The sequence below is a fragment of the Pituophis catenifer genome, unplaced genomic scaffold (assembly GCF_029215685.1).
Source record: "Pituophis catenifer annectens isolate HBS135680 unplaced genomic scaffold, rPitCat1.0.hap2 SCAF_10, whole genome shotgun sequence".
In the NCBI taxonomy this organism is placed as follows: domain Eukaryota; kingdom Metazoa; phylum Chordata; class Lepidosauria; order Squamata; family Colubridae; genus Pituophis; species Pituophis catenifer.
This window is the reverse complement of record NW_027256890.1, coordinates 16,079,529-16,099,598: the sequence shown is the minus strand read 5'-3', so window position 1 is coordinate 16,099,598 and position 20,070 is coordinate 16,079,529. Positions and strand designations below refer to the sequence as shown.

The 20,070-nt window shown below is 53.3% G+C and overlaps 1 protein-coding gene across 1 annotated transcript; it reads left to right on the top strand.

Moving 5' to 3' along the window:
- The first annotated feature begins 55 nt into the window (after positions 1–55).
- On the top strand, positions 56–19,354 carry SSH1 (slingshot protein phosphatase 1). Its single transcript, XM_070950347.1, has 15 exons — positions 56–462; positions 1,603–1,643; positions 9,282–9,388; positions 10,395–10,459; positions 11,062–11,183; positions 11,284–11,352; positions 12,196–12,261; positions 12,507–12,701; positions 13,955–14,048; positions 14,151–14,279; positions 14,371–14,417; positions 15,201–15,347; positions 15,850–16,050; positions 16,535–17,066; positions 17,317–19,354. Exons 1-15 carry the CDS (start codon positions 232–234, stop codon positions 18,541–18,543), a joined length of 3,273 nt encoding a protein of 1,090 aa, XP_070806448.1. The 5' UTR covers positions 56–231; the 3' UTR covers positions 18,544–19,354.
- Positions 19,355–20,070: the final 716 nt, after the last annotated feature.

Below are 20,070 nucleotides of genomic sequence, written 5' to 3'. Positions count from 1 at the left end.
TTTCCTTCCTCCTCCTTCTTCTTCCACACCTTCCTTCCACTTCTCCTTCTCTTCTTCCACACCTTCCTTCCTTCTCTTCTTCTATTTCCTTCCTCTTCTCCTTCTTCTTCCATCTCTTCCTTCCTTCCTTCCCTCCTCTTCTCCTTCTCTTCTACCATTTCCTTCCTCCCTTCTTCTCCTTTTCTTCCATCCCTTCCTTCCTTCCTTCCTTCCTCCCTTCCTTCGGGGGCGATGCGGGGCCAGGGCCGGGGCTGCCGGCTGCTCCTCCTCCTCCTCGGCGGGTGCGGGGCGAGCCCTTTCCGGCGGCCCCCGGGCGCGAGGCGGCTTCCTCCGCCGCCCGGCAGGCTCCTCCCCGGCCGGCCTGGCTGCCGCCCGCGCTCCGCCGCTCCGGCCATGGCGCTGGTCACCCTGCAGCGCTCGCCCACGCCCAGCGCCGCCTCCTCCTCGGCCAGCGCCAGCGAGGTGAGACCCCCGCCCGCCCCCGCCCCAGCCCCCCAGCTCAGGCCGGGACCCTCTGCCCCCCCCCCCGGCCGCCTTTGTGCCCGCAGGGACGCCAGCAGAGGTTTGCCCCCCGCCGGGCAGCCGCCCCTTTAAAGGGGGGGGGGGTCTGGTTCCCACGGAAAACTCCCCCGGGGGAGGGGAGGGGGAGGCGTTGGGGGGCAGGGTCTGTCCCCGGGGAGTTCGGCACACACCACAAGAGGCTGAGCCCGGATTTTGCCTGCCTTGAAATGACGGGGGGGGGTCTCTACTGACCCTCCTGCCCTAAATGAACTGAACCCCCTTCCTGCTCTGGCTAGGAAGGTGGGGCGCTGGGCAAGGAGGGGGGGCGTGGGGGGGTCTATTCCCCGCGGCTACAGTTGGGAAAGTTGGGATTAAAATCAGGGGGGACTAAGAAGGGGGGAGGGGTGGGCCAGCTTTGCTGGGGGGGGGAGGCTCCCTGCAGGCGGTTTGGGGGTGAGGGGCTCTGGATGGGGCTGGGGGGGGGACGGCATCTCCCCCCCTTTATTTCCAAGCCCTTCCAGTGACTTTGCTCCCATATTGGAAAGGCAAACCTTCCTTTCAGCCAGGCAGCCCTTTGTGATTAGGGAGCTGAAAACAAAACAGCAGAGCCTTAAATCACCTCTGACTTTCCCTGATCACCAAACGGGAGAATAAATGTAGCCCAAAGCTCCGTGGAGGGCCCGGCTGGAGACTGTGGCTGGGCACGATTGCCCAAATCAAGGAACCGAATCGAGAATTAAACCTCGGAGACAGGCAGGAGCCCTCCTGAAGATCAATGCAAGCCTCTCATTTTAATGCATGGGGAAATTACGACCACAGGAGCCGAGAGCCTTTCCCAGCATTGCCAAGATGATGGGAGATGAGGGCCCCTTTAGCTGGAGGTAAGGGAACAAGGTTTATAGCAGACACTATTAAATCCCACCGGATGGCCTTAAGATGCCCCATCTGCCTAACCTACCTTCCAGGAGGAGCCCTGGTGTTCCTCCAAGCCCTCGGAAGGTAGGTGGGCCGCCAGGAATACGTCTTTCATTGCAGCTCTTTGGAAGTGTGACTGAGATTGTGCTGGGCTTAATTCTTGCTTTCCCCCCACCCCCCCATCAGCTGGACGTTGGCAGCGATGAGGAACGCAAACTCAACCTAAGGTAGGCATGGACCATTCCCCTACTTGCTCTAGAGTTTTTCACTCGCCTGGCACCCCTCGGGAACTGGGAGAGTGCCACACCCATGGGTTACCTAGTTATTGCCACGTCTTCCGTGTAAACCTTGGTGTGCCAGCTGGGGTGCTGTTTCAGTCACAGCCATCAGGTTCTCCAATAACTGAGTTAGCTCACATTTAGAGGTGCAGGAGTACATCGGGGTCCTGGCTTAGCACTCCCGCATGCTCAGATTCTGTGCTAAAGCCACATGCCCAGGTTCTGGGGCAGTGGTGAAATCCAATTTTTTTTACTACCGGTTCTGTGGGCGTGGTGTGGCTTGATGGGTGTGGCTTGATGGGCGTGGCAGGGAAAGGATACTGCAAAATCCCCATTCCCTCCCCACTCCTGAGGGAAGGATATTGCAAAATCTCCATTCCCACCCCACTCTGGGGCCAGCCAGAGGTGGTATTCAATGGTTCTCTGAACTACTCAAAATTTCCGCTCCTGGTTCTCCAGGACCTGTCAGAACCTGCTGGATTTCACCCCTGCTCTGGGGGTCTGATGGCAGGAAATTTCGTGGAAAAGAATTGCATTTTCAGAAGAACAATCAAGTTCCTTTTTTTTATCTTCCTGGGTTTTGGGGATACAGTTTGAACCTTGTTGGCTATTCTGTACTATTTTTACAATCTCGGTTTGTCTGTGAAGGTGGGGCTATTATCGTCTGTATGTAATCGCAATGGTTTTATTCCTACTTTAAAAACTGTCCCAAAGTGGAACAGAGTGATAGTATAAAAGGACTTCAGGCGAATTCCCAGGAGGGGAAAGCAAGTGCTTTCAGGGCTCCAACCTTCCTCACAACCAGGGTCTCCAAGGGGCGAAACTAGGATCTTGCAAATGGGGTGCAGCCTTGGGGCGGGCGCACCAACATTGCCCCCATGCAGTGAGTCCTGTCTACTCATCAGCACTTACCTGCTGACTGCCATTCAAAGATCAGCTGACCAAACCAAGGCATCTCTGCCAGGGGAAAGGATAGGACAGCAGACTGGCACTGGCTGCCCACTGGGGGTGCCAGCTAGGTGGCATCTGTGTTTCCATGGAGCCCGTGGAAGCCGCTGGTCCCTCTTCAGACTGTCCATCAGCTCAGTGGCGGGAACGGTGGGGTCCTGCCTGGCGGTGAAGCTGCAATGCCGGCCGGCCGGCCGGTGCCCTTAGTCCAAAGGCTGAAGGGCAGATTGGTGTGTTATTGTCCCTTTTGGTCCGTGGGGGGCGCTCTCATTCCATCTCTGCCAGCCGGTCTGGCTTTTGCGTGACACAGTTTCGTCCAGATCTTTGCAGGGACCGAAGTGACCCTGCCCTGGAACGGCCCAGGCAGTTTCTAGCAAGCAGCCAAAGTGACCCAATAGGCAGCGCTTTGCAAACTGGTCGTACAAGCCCACCGCTCAAATTGCAGGCCCAAAAGCAAATCTCTCCCCCAGGATATGACGAGGGGAGAATAAGCCACCCGTTGTCCATAAATGCTGGTTTCTTAGTCCCACCCAGAGCAGCAAGGCTTATCCTAAAGAGGGAGTAAAACAGTGCAAGAAGCAGGATTAAAATGACGTCCAAAGGCCGAACGCCATCAGAAGCAGAAAGTTAAGCTGCAAAGAAAGCCTTGCTGGGGGTTCCTGACCCCCCCCCTCCAAGTACCTGGCCCAAGCCTTGTTTGTGGTCTTGACCCCGAGCATGAGAGATTTCCTGGCCACATTTTGTCCCCTGGTTTCTGAGGGTTTCCCTGCAGGCAGCCCACCAGCCCCCTATCTGAGTTGCCAGCTGGTTCCCAGGCCACGGTCTCCCCGGCCCACCGAAGGGCCTCCTTGTTGTGGTAAAGCCTCAACCCTGCAACCTGGCCAGGATGTGAGTCAGCATCCTGTTTTTGAACCAGTGGGTAGAGTCCGCAGCTTCCACCTCCAGCAGGGTCCCTCGCTGACTTCACCGACCGGACAATGACCACTTGGGTCCTCTGGAGTGGCCGCCCAGGACCCTGGGTGCCCCCTTGAGGGATGTCCAGCAGCTCCCGGCGGCAGGCCCTCCTTCCCCTCCGAGCCGTTGGGGAGCCCGGCCTGCACTTGCCTTCCAAAGAGTGACTGAATCTCATTTCCCAAAGTCTGCTTTTCAGCCAGAGTTTAATCTGGATGGTAGCAGGGTGGTGGGTGAGCTGCGAAGGGCCCAGGCAGAAGGACAGAGGGTGGGTGAGCTCTCCTCCCGATTTCCTTGTCTGGGCTTGACAAGGGGGATTTCCCTTGTCTGCTGGACCGACCAGCCAGCCAGCGCAGGTAAAGGCAGAAACACCTGTCCTGAAGGATGCTAAAGGTAAATATCAGTGCTTAGGAAGTGAGTCTTGCCCTCTGATGCTGACCCGGGCTGCAAATGGACTACTTTAGCACCCATCATCCAGGGCAAACTTTGATAATGGTCCCATTGGTAGGGGAGAAGGCTCCCAATTCCAGGCCGTTGGGGTCTATAGAGATTCAGACTGACCCTCGGAATCAGGCGCTGATGCCCGCAGGACACTTGGCCTGCAAAGGCATAACTCTGGAGGTCAGCTCTTGCGTGTTCATATTTCATGGCATGGTCTCTGCTGGGGTGGGGTGGGAGTCTGGCTCTCCCCCACCCCCCCGCATTCATTATCTATCGGCAAGGCTTTTATCCCCAGGGAGGTTGGAGGGGGATGGGGCCGGTCTTCACTTAAATGGGGGTCCTTGCTTGCATTGCAATGACCCTCCTGGAAAAGAACTCCTTTGTGTTTCTCCCAAGCCTGTTGCACGATGGGAAATGGGGGATTAAGCCCCCCTCCCCCTCGCCCGTCCCCTGGATTGGTCCCAACGCAGCCGCCTTCCTCTGCTCAGGCCGCTCGGGTAGGCCTAACCCCACAAGAATTAGAATTGGAATAAAGTGGATCCCAAGATCCCGAGGCCTGCCTCGCCCGCCACTTCCTTCTGCTGAGAAATTTGTGGGTTCCTCAAAAGATTTCTTCTCTCTACCTCCCCCTCCCCCCATCTTACCCCGAAAGAGACTTTGCATCCGTGCTGTGAGTGACCTGGGGTCTCTGGAAACGCGGCTTGGAATTTCTGGCAGCAAAGGCGGCCCACGCCTCAGCAGCCACACAATGGCCCCTCACAAAGAGCTTTTGTTGGTGCAGCTCTGCAGACACAGCGAGCGAAGCTCTCCAGCCCCAAAGCTCACTCCTCCTTCAGCCCTTCTGGCCATTCGGCCAAGAGGCACGGTGGGGGCTGGGTTTCCCCTGAGACCAACGAGATGATGCCTCCAGAAGACCCAACCGCTCTGCTCCTCAGTGCCCCTCAGGGTTGCTTCAGGCACCTTTGGACGGCCGGCCAAAGGTTGGACCTTCCCAGAGCTAAAAGTAATTCCTTGAATTGCTTCTGGAAAAGCCAAGCAGATCCCTCTGAGAGGTGACCCTCGCACAGCGCTTCCTTTTCTGGAGATGTCCTCTCTGAACAAATCATGGCCATCGATCAACTCTTCATTATGGATTGACTCATTTTTGACAGTCCTTGTGCCAGACCCTTTGCGGGGGGAGCCCCAGAAGGGGAATGTCCAAGAGAAGGACCTTCCTGGCCTTTGGGCTACGTGGTGCTGTAGCTGAAGCAGAGATGTCTATTCTTTGAATTTCAGGATCTTGAGTCTTAGAAAAGCCACGTTAAAAACTCTGGTTTTTTGGGGGGAATATAGAACTTTGGAAGGTCTCAAAGCTGGCAAGGGTCTCGGCACTGAAAGTTGATGACACTGCTGTCCAAGAGCCCCTAACAAGGGCAGGGTCTTTGAAACCTGGAGGAGGGATGTGCAGAACGTGGCCTCCCCCCACCCAACTTTTTCTCAAAGAAGCAGACCCTCAACCACAAACCTGCCACAAGTCTTTGAGATCTGACAGCGGGGCCTTTGGCTGGCTCTACGGGGTTGAGAGCCAGCTCTGCGATTCCATTCCCATGCCTTAATTTCCTTCTGCGGCTCCAGTTAGATATGGCTTTCCTTGCTTCCTCGGCTGGGAAGGAGGTCCTGTGAGTTCTCCAAACGGTTGAGGGACAAGAGGGGGCTCTGTTCATCTCCACATGAGTCTGAAATGGATTGAGAGAAACAGAACCGATACATTATTCTATTCTGTTCTGAACTCATTGGCTGCTCCTTAGACGTGTGAGTATTTCAGACTTTAGGTGCCCTGTTTTCCGTTCTCCTTCCTGAATGTTTTCATAGGTAAACATTTATGGGAGAAGGAAAACCAGCTTTGGGCGGGTGTCTCAACTTCTCCTCCCACACCAGCATTTAAAATGAAGATGGTCCATGACTAAACTTTTGGTTGGACAGTAGTGAGTTCTGAACGATTCATGACCCAGATTTCGCCCCTGTGCCCTTCTGGATATACTAGGACAACAACTGCCATCATCCTTGCCAGTGCATTGAGCTCAGGAGACCCAGGAAGGCTTTTATTTTCCACGGAAAAGTCTCCTAGGATAGTTGGTTTCCAAGCTGTCTCGTCTCCCTCTGTCTGCTTCTCAAATGCTGCCCACTGAAATTGGACCCTAACCAGATTCCCCAGAGGTGGTCTTACTCTCCCAGGACCACATGCAAGTCCTGAGGTGGGCGGTGAGGAATGCCAGCCCTTCGTCCCTCAGGCTGACCCCTTTGACTCTCCCAAGGACAGCCCAGAGGATCTGTCCTGCTAAGGAAGCAAAGCAGCTTCACGGAGCTGGTGAGCGAGCAAAGGCTGTGGGAGGGGCGGGATCTCACGAGCATCACTCGGTCCCCCTTTCCTTTTGAAAGCCCTCTTTCATCAGGATGGACGAGGGCAGGTCCTTGCGCTTGTTTGGGGCCAAGAAGATATCGTGGGGGGGGGAGGTTTAGGGCTCCATAAAAGTCCTCCATTCCCGAGTGACGTGGAGAGTCCTCCCTCCTCCGCCCAGAAGGATCGGTTGGCTTTTTCATTCCCACCAAGGAATGTCGAGAAGCTCAGCACAATGACTTGAAGACGTGGTTATGAACCTTTCTGACTTTGCTACCTTCTGCCTGTCCTTTGGGGCCGCAAGATGTTTCGGCTGCTTAAAGAAGCCCCATCCCAAGCCGTACGTATGCTGCGGCCTTCCTGCTCCTACAGCTTTGCTAGAGGCTGAGACCTTCAGAAGGTCTTGAGGCTCCGTTCTGGGGGTGGGGGGGGTGAGTTGTGTTTTTCCGTGAAGGCTTCTCAGCCGTGTTTGCTCCAAGCTTCACCTGAGCTGGTGGGAATTCAGCTGCAGAAACGGTTGGGTTAGGCTGCTGATTTTAATGGTTGATTTTCTCTTGATGGGGCTTAAGGCCAAATGTGTGGCTGGACTCATGTTATGGAGAGGATCCTGTGGTTGATTGCTGAGGTCACCACTGAAGGACGGGGAATGTATGTCCCTTTTCTTACATTTCTTGTTGCTAATAAATCCTTTGACAAATCCTTTGTCCGATGGGTTGAATACTTGGCCACCAAAGGAAGCTGTCGGAGTGGGCTTTTCTTGGGTTGAGTTGATGGCTGTGGGATGATCTCACTTGAGCCTGATTGTGCCGTGGTCAGGATTATGGGCAGTTAGTAATTCCTCTCCCTTTGATCATAAACAGGAATTGTGTGCAGTTGTTCTCCGAATGGCAGGAAATGTCGGGAAAGGTGTCCTGTCAGACTTCGCGTGTTTTCTCAGACTTCCCATCAGTGTCACTCATTGTACGCTGACCCCAATGTCCATTCTGACTTTTTTTTCAGCCTGGGGCTGTGAATCAAGTCTCACTTGACATTTGAGGTTCAGGACTGTTAATCAGATAAAAGGCTTGGTCAACTAGCAGCCAGCCTTCTGATGGATTTTATGGTCCGGTGAAATGCAGACTTGATGGGATCTCACACAGATTCAGCTGGTCACGTTGTCAGGTGGGAGTAGCAGCTTCTGGGGTGGGTGGGTGAGACCCTTTCTGCAGCCTATACTCTACGTGTTTAATCAGGTGAGTGTGGATATCCTCCTTTCCTAGGACAATACTATCGTATCAGTTCTTTCTCTGTAAAATAGACTTATTGCTTGGTTGGGCTCCAAAGATGGTAGACTGACCATATTTGAATGAAAGTGAAGATCCAGAGACTCATGCTGGCTGGGGAATTCTGGGAGTTAAAGTTCTCAAGTCTTAAAGTTGCTCAGTTTGGACACCCTTGCTTTAAACAATTGGACAAATATCCTCCAAATTATTCTTTGTTGCTATCAGTCTTCACTAGGTGGGCCAGTTTCCTGTCCTGGGCTAAAACAGTGTTTATATAACCTTTAAAAAGCGGAATGGCTCACTTGCCTGCAGTTTTTCTGGGGACAGCCTTAGAAAACATACCGAAGAAGCCCATTCTCATCGAATCCTGGCTGCGAGACTGGCTTGGGAGATGTTTCTAGTGCAGGGGTCTCCAACCTTGGCAACTTTAAGACTTGTGGACTTCAAATCCCAGAATTCTAGGAGTTGGAAGTCCACAAGTCTTAAAGTTGTCAAGGTTGGAGACCCCTGTTCCAGTGAATTCTCCAGGTTGGATCCCACTTCTTCCCACCTCCAAGCCCAGCCTAGAAGGCTCGTTATAAATCCCCATGTGAAAATGGAGCTGAATGGGGTGAGAGGGACAAACTTTTTTTTTAAAAAAAAAAACACATTGGCTCGTAACCTCCCTTGTGGAATCGGATAACCCAGGGTCATTACACAATTCTGTTTGAAGGTTCTTATCTTTTTCCTCCAAAACTCTTGTCGGCACACCTCCTGAAGCAGACCAGCATCTAACCCCGATGGAAAATTACGCCGTCTGCTTCTGACGGGAAGCCAGACGCCTTTCTGAAATCATTTGCTAGCAGCTAAGCCTCCTCATCTCCCTCTGACAAGCACTTAAGTCATTCCCTTAAAGCTTGGCTTGGTGCCGCTGGCTTTTGGCTGGGGAACAAGGCCTCCAGTGTGTGGAAGGGATCGGGCACAATCCTTTGGTCCCACTAATTGTGTCCTAACGTTACCAGAACCGCTGAAAGGATGAGCCACCGGCTCTTGGGCCAAGAGTGGGGAGAGCAGGGAGTCCTTCCGTTTTCATGATGAGGGAGAAGGAGAACTTACTTTATTTGGAGATCACAGTACCGTTTATTGGCTTTGTAGCCTTTAAACTGAAAAAAATAAATTAGAAAGTAAATCTGTCCTTGGTTTGCAGTGCCTGTGATAAGTGCAAGCTGGAGCGAGGATCGCATCTCCTTCAGCCTGACAAAAACCGGCTGCTCTCTTTCCCACCTGGATCCAATTGGTTGGTGGGATTACTTGGTTCCACTTGGTCACCCTAGATGTAGCTGCTCGTGGAGAAAAGCTAAGCAGGGACTTGTACTTGGAGGGGAGACTGTCAGCAAAGAATAGACTAGACTGGGAATCCAAAAAATCCTTTCAGAGAAAGGCAACCACGCATCGCGTCCAAGAAAATGACCCGGTCTTGTCTTTGGAGGCACCAGGATTGAGCTGAACCTCAAGGCTCCTTTTCCCTTCCCAGAAATCTTGAGGTTGCCTCACAGGAGTCCGTCTGCTGCCCACCCTGCCTCCGTCCCTCCCCCACCTGACCTGCTGCTCTGCCTCTTTGTGTTGCAGCTTAAGCGAGAGCTTTTTTATGGTCAAAGGAGCTGCGTTATTCCTGCAGCAAGGAAACAGTCCGCAAGGGCCGCCCCGGAGTCTCCTGCATCCTCACAAACATGCAGGTAACGTCCTTCCGGCCTCTCTCCAGGTAACTTGGGTAGAACCGCTTAGGAAAAGCCAGTGCGGAGGAGAAAGGTGGTAAGTGAGGGTGGGCACCCTGGGAGCCAAAGGGCATGGATTGTTTTCCCCCTTGGTCCTGCCAAGGGCAAGGAGGAGCTCGGAGGATGGGCTCCAGGATCACGGGTCCTGGGTTCGCTTGGCAGCTCTTACCGGAAGAACCTTGTTCAGTGTCTACGGAGGGTACAGATCAGGGGTGAAATCCAAAATTTTTCCCTACCGGTTCTTCAGAACCTGTTAGAACCTGCTGGATTTCACCCCTGGCACAGATGAGGTCTCTCGGGATGCAACCAGATGGACCCTTGGGGTCGGCCTTTCACCCTGGAGGATGAGATGGAAGGGTGACTGTTTGGGAATTGCTAATTCCAGAGACGTCTTGGGGATATGGGGTGACAGTTCCAAATCGGATTTGGATGTGGGGCCAGGCAAGCTAGCTAGGGCCAAAACTAGCTTTCGTTCAACTAGTGCCCTCTGCAGGACATCAAGTTGGGAAGATAAGGTAGTGGAGTCCGTACTTTATATTTCCACTTCAGTCCCATCCTGTGTTTGGAAGCCTTCCTGCCTGGGGACCAAGGAGCTCTTCTGCTGTCCTAAATCTGTGGTTGGACATCAGGAAGTTCTTGAGAAGTATTATGATGGCTTATTAAGGAGGCTTCAGAGAGAGCAGACAGCAAAAGCGAGATAACCTTATGACTCTTAATCTTTTCCTGGGAGTCATGGTAGATCATTAACCTCAGACAACTTTAAGATGGGTGGACTTCAATTCCCAGAATTCCTCACCCAGCGGCAATCGAAGTCCATCCACCTTCGAGTTGCCAGGGTTGAGAAACAGTGTCCTAGGGGACTGGGCTATGCCAATGACCAGGGCTGGATGGAGAGCTGGGTTAGTTGATGCACCAAAACGGGTCTAGGAGATGCACCTGATGATTTATGCTACCTGTGCCTCCACAGGAGATTTGCCGCAGCACCTTCAGGTGATGATCAACCTCCTTCGCTGTGAGGACAGAATCAAGTTGGTAAGAGGACTTGCCAAATCCTTGTCTTGGTCTTGCCCCATGCAGCAGCGGTCTTATCCCAGTAGATCAAACCTTCGCGAAAGGAGTCGCTTGGGAGCATAGGGTAGATCTATGAAGAGAAAACCTATTCCTGTCAATCAAAGTAGCATTGGAAGCAGGGTATCCCCAACCATCATTTCTCCTAGCTTCAGCCATCAATGCTTGGTTGTGAGTACCCTTGATCTCCTGAAATCGAAGTATTGACTCACTGACGTTGCTGCTTGAAGAACACAAGAACATCACTTAGATGGCGGGATCTGGCCTTCATCTGCCTTTACTGAGATCTTCTCTCTAGATCTGAAGAAGGCAGCCTGGTGCCCTCCGGGGGCATCGGATTAGAACTCCCATAATTCCCAGCTACCCTTCCCTGCCTTGTGCCACCCGGAAGACAGTGTGAGATGCGGTCCAACGTATATTTAGAGGGCAGCCGGTGGGTTGGAGAAAATTGAATTAAACCCTCTTCTTTTTGTCTTGCCAGAAACATCCCTAGCTAAACTAATACGTAGCTAAAGAGAGGTTTGTCCAAAGGGATGAGTGCTGAGAACTGCCTTGCTGGTTTTTAGGCCGTGCGCTTAGAAAGTGCCTGGAGCGATCGCGTGAGGTACATGGTGGTGGTCTACAGCACTGGGCGCCAAGACACCGAGGAGAACATTCTCCTGGGCGTGGACTTTTCCAGCAAGGAGAGGTGAGGGGCGAAGGCCTGAGGGAGCCTTGGAAGAACAGGGCTGGCTCCTCCTGCCCACCCAATCAGCAGCCCTGGACCTCCCGTCCCTCTTTCCCCACAGCCAGAGTTGTACCATTGGGATGGTGTTGCATCTGTGGAGCGATACAAAGATCCACCTGGATGGAGACGGGTAAGAAGAGGGAGGACCTGGAGGGCTGGCAGGAGATGGCGAAGCTGGGGTGGGGGGTGGGGTGGGGGTGAGACTGTGGTGAACAGTTCCTGGAGGGGGGCAGGGTGGCTCCTTGTGCAAAGAGCTGCTGAGTTCCCCCCTCTAAGTCTCACGTGGTTCCATCTCTCACCTGCCCAATCTCCAGTAGGATTCCAGAGAAGAGCAACAGAGATGATTAAGGGTCTGGAGGCTAAAACGTATGAAGAACAGTTACGGGAATTGGGTGTGTCGTGTCTAATTAAAAAGGAGGACTAGGGGGAGCATGGCAGCCGTGTTCCAGTATTTGAGGGGCTGTGATAAAGACGAGGGGGTCCACCTATTCTCCAGAAGGCAGGGCAAGAAACCATGGAAGGAGAGAAGAATTAATGAGAAATTTCATAATGGTGAGAACAATTAATCAGTGGAAGGGCTTCCCTCCAGAGGTTGTGGATGCTCCATCACTGGAGGCTTTTAAGAAGAGACTGGACAACCACTTGTCTGGAAAGGAGGAGGGTCTCCTGCCTAGCAGGGGGTTGGAATCTGCAAGGTGCCTTCCAACTCTATGATTCTACTCTATTGTCACCTTTTTAAAATTGTAACACCATGCCAATGTGTTCCAGTCTATGGCTGTCCCAGCCCCTCCTGCTGTGTGAGAGATACACCTGCTAAGATTCGGGGGTAGAATTTTATTGCCTGCCCAGACCCCTCTGCTTGTGGTTTGATCTGAGATTGTTGCCTGCTTTGAAAGGGCTGCGGTGTGTTTACATGTGAAGAGCCACACCCTGGCCTGTGTGCGCTGCATCGATTTTTGTCTGTCTTTGATAGCGGGTTCAGCGTCAGCACGGCGGGCAAGACGCATATCTTCAAACCCGTCTCGGTACAAGCCATGTGGTGAGCGACTCCCTTTCCCCCCTCTCCTTCTCCTTCCTCCCCAAAGGCTGAAGTCAGTGGCTGCTGCAGGCACCCAGGGGGTCCGTGGACGGCCTCAGCAGCTCTTTTGGCCTTGCAGTGGTCAGGAAGGCTCTGCCGCGCCTGTCGGTTTAGTCACTGTCCTCCTTTGTGCCTGCTTGACTGGGCCTTCTCCTGCTCAGGGTGCCAGGGCTGAGCAATATCTCTTTGGGTCTCCCCACTCGTAGGTCTGCCTTGCAGATCCTCCACAAGGCTTGCGAGATGGCTCGGAGGCACAACTACTTCCCGGGCGGGATGGCGCTCGTCTGGGCCACCTACTACGAGAGCTGCATCGCCTCCGAGCAGAGTTGCCTCAACGAGTGGAACGCCATGCAGGACCTGGAGTCTCCACGGCCCGACTCGCCTGCCCTCTACATGGACAAGTGGGTCCCTCCCGTTCTTGCTTTGCCATGACCTTCTGGGCAGTGGGGGAGGGTTGTCCCCTCTGGCCTTTTAGAAAGCGGTGTCCTTCCTCGCCTCGCTCCAAAGGGTAACGAGGAGAAACGGAGAAAGGGAATCTTGGGGATTTGAGGAGTATCTTTCTGGGACTTTTAGGAGGTTGAGTCTCCCACAGCATCCTGAGCATAACCAACCCGCTTCTTCAAACGAGGGCTGAGATGTTCAGGCAGACATGGACAATTTGGGGTTGGCTTTATCGGTCAAGGCACATCCGTAGCTGCAAGCCTCTTTCTCTAAGACCCATGCCCACTCTTTATTCGGAGCGAAGGGTATGTATGCGTGGGCACACAGGCATACCAGAGGTTGTATTGTGTTGGAGAGAACCAGGTGCTTGCAGAGGGTTGGTTGTGGGTCTCTAACCATCCTTGCTCAGTACTTCAGAAGTTCCCTTCCTTGACCATCTCTCACTTGTGGTTAAACAGCTGTTGGGATGCTACTCTGTGGAATCCCAGCTGTTTCTGGTCTTATACCTTCAGCAAGAAGATGTTCTGACCAAGGCTTCCCCAGCAGCACGAAGCCGAGTCCTCGTCTTGATAAACACCATTTATTTAATTTACCGTGAATTTCTCTCCAGCCAAATCTTTCCTCTCCCAGTCTTTCGAGATAGCTCACAATTACCGACCTTCATCAGGCCAGGCTGATATCTTTCAGACACCGCAATACTTGGCAAGAATGCAGTAATGAACATTGTCTCCTGCAAACTCCACTCCCCTTTCGCTCCTCTTTTATTCCCTCTGGGAGGGGCCCTTCATCGTCGACCTGTGGCCTTACTCCCAAGTCGACCCTTGTTCTTTAGCTGCTCCCTTCGTCTGGCAACTCTGCACATGCGCACACTGGGAACAGGCTCCAGCTGTTCCTCTGCCTCACTGATGTCTGACTCCAAAGGCAGCTGATAACTGGCATACGGCCCTGGCCCACTCTCTGCCTCCAATACAGAGCCCTCATCAGAGCCTTCCCCAGACTCCAGGACTGGCCCATGTCCCTCCCCAACCTCCTCACTGTCCAAATCTGCTGCCAGATCCACTGGCCACTGGTGGGCCACAAGGTGACACAAAGGCTCACCATTTGTCCCAGCTTACTGTTCTCTCGGGGAATTCTGAGAATGCTTTCTTGGAAGGCAGTTGTCTGGATTTGCAGTCCACCACAACTCTGGCCTTCCTTCCTTCCTCCCTTCCAGGCCAACCGAGCGGGAGAGAGCAGAACGGCTGATCAAGGCCCAACTCCGGAGCATCATGATGAGCAAAGATCTGGAGAACGTGACTTCCAAAGAAGTAGGCCCGAGAGCCCAAGGGCTGGGAGCCGGAGGCTTCCTTCACCATGGCTGGCCTCCCTCAGCATGCCCTGTGCACTGAGCTCTCTCCTTCTCTCGGCAGATCCGGAACCAGCTGGAGAAGCAGATGAGCTGCAATTTGAAAGAATTCAAGGAATTCATTGACAATGAGATGCTGCTCATCCTGGGTCAGATGGACAAGCCCTCCCTCATCTTCGACCACCTCTACCTGGTAAGCATCCACACGTGGGAGGTCTCTCTTGGGAGCCCCCCCCCCCCCGCCCCAGCACCATTGCTTGATTCTGCTGTGATTCTTTTTCCAGGGGTCTGAATGGAACGCCTCGAACCTGGAGGAACTTCGGGGCTCAGGGTGAGTTCAGCCCAACTTTGTTGACTTCAGGGTCCTCTAGGCAAGTGGCCTGCAGGGGGCCTGCAGAATCCCAAGTGGCCAAGGTTGAAAAAGGCCACACGGCCAGAGGGAAAGCGTGTCCCTGGGTCTGTTGCACAGGGTTGAATTCATATATTTCCCCTCCTGTGCGATGGATGTCTGAACCTCCACAACAGATGGAGAATATCAGGCCAGAAATTACGGAGAGCAAAGAGGAGGACTTCCACGGGGGTGGGGGGGTGAGGGGGGTGAGGGAAGATCTGGAGAGGGAGAGGATTATTATGTCTTTATTGGATTTTTATAGCTGCCCATCTCGGCAAACGACTCTGGGCGGCTCACAATTCAGCAACATATATTACAATTAAAATCTTAAAAGCAATTTAAAACAATAGAACTGTAAAGACCATTAAAACATTAAAATGGCTATGAAAATGCCTCCAACAGACACCCTCCTGATTCACGTGAGTATAGACAAGGGAAGAGAGGAAGCACAATCAGATCTGTGAGATGGTGTTTCGGTAGCCAGCCTAAATCAACCATGTCTCCATAATTTGAGAGATAATTTTTAACTTCTTTAGAGTGGCGGAGAGTCTATTTCTTGCTCTGTCTGGTTTTTAAGATGGGCAGAAATGTACGAGTTCGGATGTAAGCGGCAATGTAAGGTTGGGCTGAGTGGTATTGATTTCTTAATGGCCCTTTCTTTCTCACGGAGACGCCACCGTTTCTCCCCTTCCCCTGCTGCTCCATCTGCTTCCATCCTTTCAGCGTGGACTACATTTTAAACGTCACCAGGGAGATCGACAACTTCTTCCCGGGGCTGTTTGCCTACCACAACATCCGCGTCTATGACGAAGAAACGACCGACCTTCTCGCCCACTGGAACGAGGCTTATCATTTCATCAACAAAGCCAGGTGAGTTTCCAGAAGCTACTTTGTGGTCTCCATTTCTGTGTTGCAACGCTGGGACCTCTGGGCGAGATACACCAGGAAAACCTTCCCCCGAAGGCTGGGAATGGCTTCCTTCCAAGACTGGGCAGCCTGAGGGGTCCTGCAGCTTTTAAAGATGGACATTTTAACCTGGGGTGTGTGTGTGTGTGTGTCCATCCTTGGCATCTTTAAGGCTTGTGGACTTCAACTCCCAGAATTCCCCAGCCAGAGCTGGCTGAGGAATTCTGGAAGTTGAAGTCCACGAGTCTTGCGGAGGTTGGACCCCCTGATTCTAGCCCCCTTCAGCTGTCCCTCCAAGTAGGGCCAGTTGCAGCGTCACTGTAAATTAAATGCAACATCTTGAGGGCTTCACCAAGGCCGCCTCACGCAGCCTTTGCACAGGGGAGGTGAGACCTGAAATAGGGCATGGGGGGCTTGAGGGCCCCATCCCTGCTCCTGACCCCTTCTAATCCCTCTTCTCTTCCAGGAAGAACCACTCCAAGTGCCTGGTTCACTGCAAGATGGGCGTGAGCCGCTCCGCCTCCACGGTCATTGCCTACGCCATGAAGGAGTTTGGGTGGTCCCTGGAGAAAGCCTACAATTACGTCAAGCAGAAGCGCAGCATCGCTCGGCCCAACGCCGGGTTCATGAGGCAGCTGCTGGAATATCAGGGTATCCTGGATGCCAGGTAAGGTGGATCCCCCAGGGGGAGGGCAGGGGAAAGGTTGGTCCACACTGCCCCTTAGCCTCCTGCTTTTGACGTTGGGTTCCTGAGCTCAGAAATGAACTCCGAGAGGAGGATGACTTTTTCCTCTCTCGGCCTCCATTCCTGCTATGGTCTTAGCTGCTTCTTATCCAACCGTTGCCTAGACTGAAGTTCTTCCTCCTGTCTCCCAAGGCCATTCCCACAGACCGTGAGAGCCCCTTTCCTCCCCAGGGATTCCTGCGTGCTTTTGCCCCTGACCCTGGCGGCCTCTGACCTGGCCATCTGAATCCAAAGCCTCTTTGAGTCCTGTTTTTCCTTTGAAAACCGAGGAAGCTTCTTGGATGAGAAGCGAAATGTTTTCAAAGAAAGTCCAGTTGCCTTTGGGCTGGATGATTGAGACTCTCCCAGGCACGAAGCCTCTGAGCCCAGCTGGGCATTCCCACCCCCTCTGTTTCTCCCCATCTAGCAAACAGCGCCACAACAAGCTCTGGAAACAGCAGGCGGGAGGCGGATTCTCCCCCAGTTCGGAAAGCTCCGCCGGGCCCAATGATTTCCTGCTTGGCAGCCTGGAGGACGCGGACCTGGGGCCTCCCGGCCCGCCTCTCTGTGCAGACCGCCGAACGGCCCTGGAGTTGGTGGGCCTCCACTACTGCTTGCGGCGCCTCTCTGACTCCTTGCCAGGCCCCCGGGAGCTGTGTCTGCAGGTGGAAGACCTGGAGGCAGACTCGAGTCTGGAGGAGGACCTGCTGGGGCAGCTGCAGGCAGGAAAGCCGGAGGTCAAGGGGCGGGCCCAGCCGTCCAGCGCTGCAGACCTCGAGAGCCACCCGAAGCCTGAGGCCAGCCAGCCGAAGGAGGAGACGGTTCCTCGGCTGCAGGTCTCCGAGGAGGAGAAGCCCCTTGAACGATGGAAGCGGCGGTCGCTGGACGAGGAGGGCAGGCACAACTGCCAGAACCTGAATAACAACAACAGTAAGAGGAGCTGCCCGGATGACTTTGAAGTAAGGGCAGGGCTGATCTTGGCCGGGTCTGCTTTGGGAGGGGTGGGGGGTTCATGGGGCCCCGGGGTCTGGTCCCCCTCTTGACCACCAAGGCTTACTTTGAGTTCCTCCTTGTCCAGAGAGCCCAGCCCACCTGGCTGGGGAACCGTGTGGGCTCCTCCAGGGCCCTTTGAGGAAGGGGCTTCTCCTTCTCTCCAAGGACTGGGGGGGGGGATGCTTCTCCTTTCATCCTCTCTTTTCTCCTTTCCAGCATGAAGCCCTGTTTGGGATCCTCCACAAAGTCAAGCCCCACTACAAGTCTTGCACCGACTGCATGTATCCCTTGGGGGGGTCCCCTCCTGAAGCCTTCAGGGACTCCCCGGAAATCCTGCCGGCGGAAGCCCCCGGCCACCATGCCACCGTCTGCACCCAGCCCCCCTTCCCAACGTTTCTGGAGCAGGCCTTCTGCAAGGCGCCTCTGAAGGAATCCCAGGGGCCGAGAGCCAATAGTTTGCTCCCGATGGTTGTGGGAAACGAGGCCCAGGACGTCAGTCCCGATCGGCCAGCTTCAGGCTGGCCCTGTGGCCCTTCTGAAAAGCCCAGGGAGGCCCCTAAAGCGCCAGGAGGTGCCTCGCTTGGCTCAAGATATTCTCTCTGTGAGAGAAGCCCGGTCTTCAAGCACGATCCTTTTCCAAGAAAAGATGCTAGGCAGACAAAGGACTTGAAATACTTGCTCTTCAGCAAAGATCTGGAGAAGCCAACCACAAACAGCTATCTGATGCAGCACCAGGAGTCTCTTCTTCAGCTTCAGAAAGCTGGTTTAGTCCGCAAGCACACAAAGGAACTGGAGCGCCTCAAGGCCCCACCATCCGACACAGCCGGGCAGGGCAAGGAGTGTTCCGGAACCCCAACTGATGTGGCGACTATCTTGGAAGAGGAGCCCCAGGAGATGGTCGTTGTTGAGGGCCAGCTGCAGCCTTCCTCTCAGGATGTCTCGGAGAAGCTCCTGAAGACCCTTCTTGCTGCTGAAGCCTCCCAGAAGACCTCCACACCCGTCTCCTCCAAGGCGGACCACATGAGCACCTTCACAAAAGACTTCCTGAAGACCATCTCCTACACCCCGTCATCTTCGAGGAGCTCCAACCTAACACGGAGTTCCAGCAGCGACAGCATCCACAGCGTCCATGGGAAGCCCGGGCTGGTGAAACAGCGGACGCAGGAGATTGAAACCCGGCTGCGGCTGGCCGGCTTGACCGTCTCCTCTCCGCTGAAGCGCTCCAACTCTCTTGCCAAGCTGGGCAGCCTCGACCTGGCCTCCGAGGACCTGGCGGGAGAGGTGGACCTGTCGCCCTTGACCCATCTGAGGGAGGCCACGCCAAGCGAGCCTCCAGCCCTTTGCAACCTCCTCTCCTGGAAGAACACGGGAGACGGACTTCAACCCTCGGCAAAACCGACCCTGGGGAAGCTGAAGCACACACCCCGGATGGGAAAAAGCTGACCCCTTTGCGGTGTTGTTATTTTAATGGTTACTTTTAGTTTTGTCTGTACTAAATGCAATTTTATCTTGTTCAGAAAAGAAGAGAGAGTTGCCTTCCACTTCTCAGGTGGCCCTTCAAGCACAGCGGCCACAGAGCAGGGACATCTGAGAAGAGGACCAGCCCAAGGAGAAGGTGCAGGGCTCTTGGGCCTCTCTCACAGCCTCTTCTGGACTTTTATAGGGCAGCGCCATCCTTCCTTACATGCCAAAAAATGTCAAAAGAAGCCAGAGATTTGCTTTGAAGGTCAAGCCAAGTGTTGCTCTTCCTCCTTTAAGAGTCCCTCGTGCAAGGACCCAAAGGGGACACAAATGCTACCTCCGATTTTCAGATCTACGTAGATAGATAGACAGACCGGCACCTCTGCGTGTGTATGTAGTTTAAGATTTTTCAAACCCTTCCCCTGAAACCGTTTTTTTTTTCTAAGGAAAAAATAGTCCCTAGGTCAGTAGGATGATTGCCCTGGCCCCGTTGGTCACTCAACGCACCTGAAATGCCAGAGGATTTCCAGCAGAAAGCATTTTTGCTAGCCATCGCTGGACTGAATATGCCGGCCAGTGTCCTCATCTGAACTGACCAGTGACTGGCAAGGTGGTTGTTTTCCCTCCAAACTTGATAGTTTTGTTTGGGGGTGTTGGGTGGGACCCCCCTGAATCTCCCTCCCTTCTGCTGTACCTGTTACATGTAGGAGATGTTTACTGTTTCTCCCGATCCTGTTGAAAACTGTAAATCTCATTGTAGCGTTACCTAGTGAGGTACGACCGGTAATGTATGTTTCCTGGGGCATTAAACGCTTTTGTTGATAAATCAGAATATGGCATCTTTGTTACCTTTAAACCAAAATCGCATAGTTTGAACCTCAGATGAAGGTCTTGTTTTTCTGAATGTCTATTGTTACTAGAAGCTGTAGTGCTAGTCGGAAGAAACTGTCCAGATATGGCACCCTTTAATGTCAGAGACATTTAACTGTAATGATATAACTAATTTTGTTATCCTTGACTGGTGTATAAACTTTCAGGTTCAATTTCTCTCCTTTCCCAGATAATTACCTTTGAAGAACTGATTGCATGGGGTAAAATGTCCCCTGACATTTCATTCCCCATTCCTAGGTACATTAGCTCCGCTCCACGTTATCCTTCAAAAAAACAAAGAGAGGGGTTTGAGCCACAAGGAAATATTGAATACCTAGCATGCTAGCTCAAGAATCAGATTCCCCCCTCTCTGAAGATGGAGAAGTTTGGTGCATAAAATGGTAGCATGTGTGTTTTTCCACATATTGGCGATTTTTTTAACAAATAAGAGTGCCTTGCCTACAGTTTACAAATACTGTATATCTGGGTGAAAGACTTATTCTGCTTGGTCTCTGGTGTTTGTGATGTGCTGTCAATACAACTCTTGTGTCTAGTAGTGTTTTTTACACATCCTATGGGGTTGGTCTTATCCTTCGCCTCTAGATATTGGACTACTACACCCATCAACCGGTGTTGGCT

Coding starts and splice junctions, on each gene's coding strand:
- SSH1 (XM_070950347.1), top strand. CDS start 232: ATGCGGGGCCAGGGCCGGGGCTGCCGGCTGCTCCTCCTCCTCCTCGGC. Junction 14,049..14,150: donor AGAACGTGACTTCCAAAGAA/GTAGGCCCGAGA, acceptor TTCTCTCGGCAG/ATCCGGAACCAGCTGGAGAA. Junction 14,418..15,200: donor GAGGAACTTCGGGGCTCAGG/GTGAGTTCAGCC, acceptor CCATCCTTTCAG/CGTGGACTACATTTTAAACG.